The 3,151-nt window shown below is 35.9% G+C and overlaps 1 protein-coding gene across 1 annotated transcript in view; it reads right to left on the bottom strand.

Moving 5' to 3' along the window:
* The window catches only part of LOC107556010 (smoothelin-like), a 66,593-nt gene extending 65,655 nt beyond the window's left edge, over positions 1-938 (bottom strand). The window contains exon 1 of the mRNA XM_016238976.1: positions 870-938. Coding sequence (XP_016094462.1) covers positions 870-923 — 54 coding nt within the window. The 5' untranslated portion in view covers positions 924-938. The remainder of the gene's footprint in view (positions 1-869) is intronic.
* Between the last annotated feature and the right edge of the window lie 2,213 nt (positions 939-3,151).

Genomic DNA, 3,151 nt, shown 5'->3' with positions numbered 1-3,151 from the left:
GCTCACTTCACAGCGCTGCATCACGGTTCTCTCACACACACACACACACACACACACACACACAATGAGTGAAATACAGTAGCGGGGCCTGTCATTTTGGCTCCAACACAAAAAAACACACACACACACGCGCGCGCGCGCACATGAGCTGAAGAGACCATACCATACACCATATTAATATACATCAAAGGCTGTCAGCTTTACTGGCAATCTACAGGTCAATTATCCTTTGTCTCAAACAATTCAAGGGAAAATTTCATTTTGAATTTTTAATCTATTTTGAACACTTTAGTAATATGACATTTTGTTTTCTACGTTTTTTTATTACACGTACACACAAACTATGGTTCGAAAGTTTAGGGTCTGTAAGAATTTGAAATCCTTTTATTCAGTAAAGATGCATTCATTTGACAGTTAAGACATTTATGTTTAAAAAGACTTGTATTTCAAATATATATATTTTTTTTAACAGAAAAAAATGTATCAGTTTCCACAAAAATATGTAGCAGTGCAACCGCTTTATAAAGGATCATGTGACATGGAAGACTGGAGTAATGATGCTGAAAATTCAGCTTTGATCACTGCAAAAAAATAAATACATTTAAAAAAAATATTAAGATTATTAGATTATAGAATATTATTTTAATGTTATTTTAAATTGTGAAAATATTTCACAATATTTCTTTATACACACACACATATATATATATATACATGTATTCATGTAATTAGGTTGATTCAGTAATGGTTCATTTTTTTTATGAAGTTAATTTAGATGTTCCCATTTTTAGGTTGCTATTTTTATCAGTGTAGCATCAGCACATATTTACAATAACAACATGTTAAAACTCTTTATGAAAGTAATTTACCGTCTTATGGATTTCCTGTCTGCAGCTCTCAATCCACACGCGTGTATGGCACATAAAACACAGAACTCAGTCACTGAGCTCTGGCTACCGTACACACAATCACACTGACCACTCCCCCTTCTTCCTGACCACTCCCACTCTCTTCCTCCCCACCTCCCACCCTTCCTGCTCAACTCACGTCTCCTGACTCTCTTTATACTGCAGGTCAACAGATAAACCGGTGCAATGGACCCTCAGTCTGGAACTCTGCACCTGAAAGCTGCGTGTCTTATGCATCGTAAAAACAAACTAAAACTGCTGAAATAATAGTATGTATTTAGGAAATATAGCACTAATCCATTTTTGTTCATATTCAGAGCTTCATTTATAGTCTACATAAAATAATAATTGCAAAGTTCATATACTGTAGCAAAGTTGAAAGCTTCAGAGTCAAAAACAGCTTCCACACTGGAATTCAGAGTCCCGTGATTCCCAATCTTTGTTCACAGGAAAAGATGTCAAACTGAGATACAACACAAAACATGAAAGCACAAATACACAGACCTCACGTCTCCGAAGGAAAACATTCAAAGGCAAGAGTTCTGCTGGTGCACACGAGGGAAAGCACACAGGTAAAACAGTCTTAAAAGCAAAATACTGTATACAAAGCAGATGAAAATGTCAAGGCCATTCTTCAATTCAGCCCTGCTTATTTCAACACGTTTTATCTGTCACTTATGGCACAATATAGACTGTATTGCCACTGTTAAACATGAAAGATACGGCCAATAATAATCATAAGATATGCATTTTTTTCTATTTTATTTCCATTTCATTTTAAGAATTTAAATACTAAATATATAATCAAAGTTATAGTTAAAACACTGTAGTTTCTTGGTCACTTAAAGATATTGTTTATAGCTTAAATGGTTAGTTCACCCAAAAATGAAAATGACCCCATGATTTACACACCCTCATGCCGTCCTAGGTGTATATGACTTTCTTCTTTCAGATGAAGAGCCACGACATTTTTTTTATATAACTCTTGATTGGATTCGTCTGAAAGAAGAAAGTCATATACACCTAGCATGGCTTGAGGGTGTGTAAATCATGGGGTCATTTTCATTTCTGGGTGAACTATCCCTTTAAGAAGACTACTATATAGTGAGTCTGCCACTCACAGCTGAAAGAAGATAGCCGGGAAGTTTTGCATTTAATTTCAAATGTTGCTTTAATTAGCTGTGAAACTAGACTGACGGCCAGCTCATCGTATTATTTCCTCTGTGGCTCCTAAATAACCTCAACCAAATTATTATATGAGGTTTCTTTACTCATTTAATAACAGCTGCTTATAAATAATCCACATGGGATTGTTATCAAAACAGAGCCAGACAGAAGCAGGTCAGAGGAGGACAATACGATCACACTGGATCTCTTTACATTTGTTTGTACAAGTCTTTCCCATTGCTGAAAACGCAACACATTTAGGTGCCTGTTCTATTCTCTTAATGTACTAGATGTTCATGTTGGATGAGAGTAAAGCTTAGAAACTATTATAACAGTCAGGTAATAGGGTTGTGACGGTGAGGAATTTTTCCCACCAGTTAATCGACGTGTGACAACACCGGTAATACCGGTATCACCGCGGGGGCGTTCCCTCTTTTCCTCGCTTTCCTTCGCTTTTAAATAGCTTAAACGCGCCGCGCGCATTTTACTTTCACTTTCGAATTAGCGGCAGTTCGGCATCAATTGCTTGAATGCAACAACAAAATACAACGTCAAACTCACTAGCGTATATATAAAACATAGAACTTTTATTAACAAAACAAATAAAAATACACCATGCTATAGGGCAGGCTATGCCTAATATAAAATAACAAATAACTCACATAAAGTTTAAATAGGTATACAAAACTGGAAATAAGTAAACATGTATAATATATAACCAAATAAATAAGAAACGTAGAACGTTTATTAGCAAAACGAGTTTGGAGGCACAGCATACACCTTGATGTCAAATAAAATAAATAAATGACACAAAGTTTAAATAAAGTAAAAATCAGCAAACAATGTGAAACCAATTAAATAAGAAACGAATGTTTAAAAAAACTTCCAAATCACCTTAGATAAAAGTCAACAGGCTTTTCAAAATCCCAAATATTGCCAAATAGGCACTTTTGCATCTCGTTTCGAAACTAAATCCTCCGCGATCGTCTCGTCTGTCTCGCCTCACTCTTCTCGTCTGTCTCGCCTCACTCTTCTCGTCAGTCTCGCCTCACTCTTCTCGTCAGTCTCGCCTCACT

This window comes from Sinocyclocheilus grahami, unplaced genomic scaffold, assembly GCF_001515645.1.
Source record: "Sinocyclocheilus grahami isolate Dianchi unplaced genomic scaffold, SAMN03320097.WGS_v1.1 scaffold553.1, whole genome shotgun sequence".
NCBI classification, from domain to species: domain Eukaryota; kingdom Metazoa; phylum Chordata; class Actinopteri; order Cypriniformes; family Cyprinidae; genus Sinocyclocheilus; species Sinocyclocheilus grahami.
Note: the sequence above shows the minus strand (reverse complement) of the source record. Positions and strands in the feature narration are given on the sequence as shown.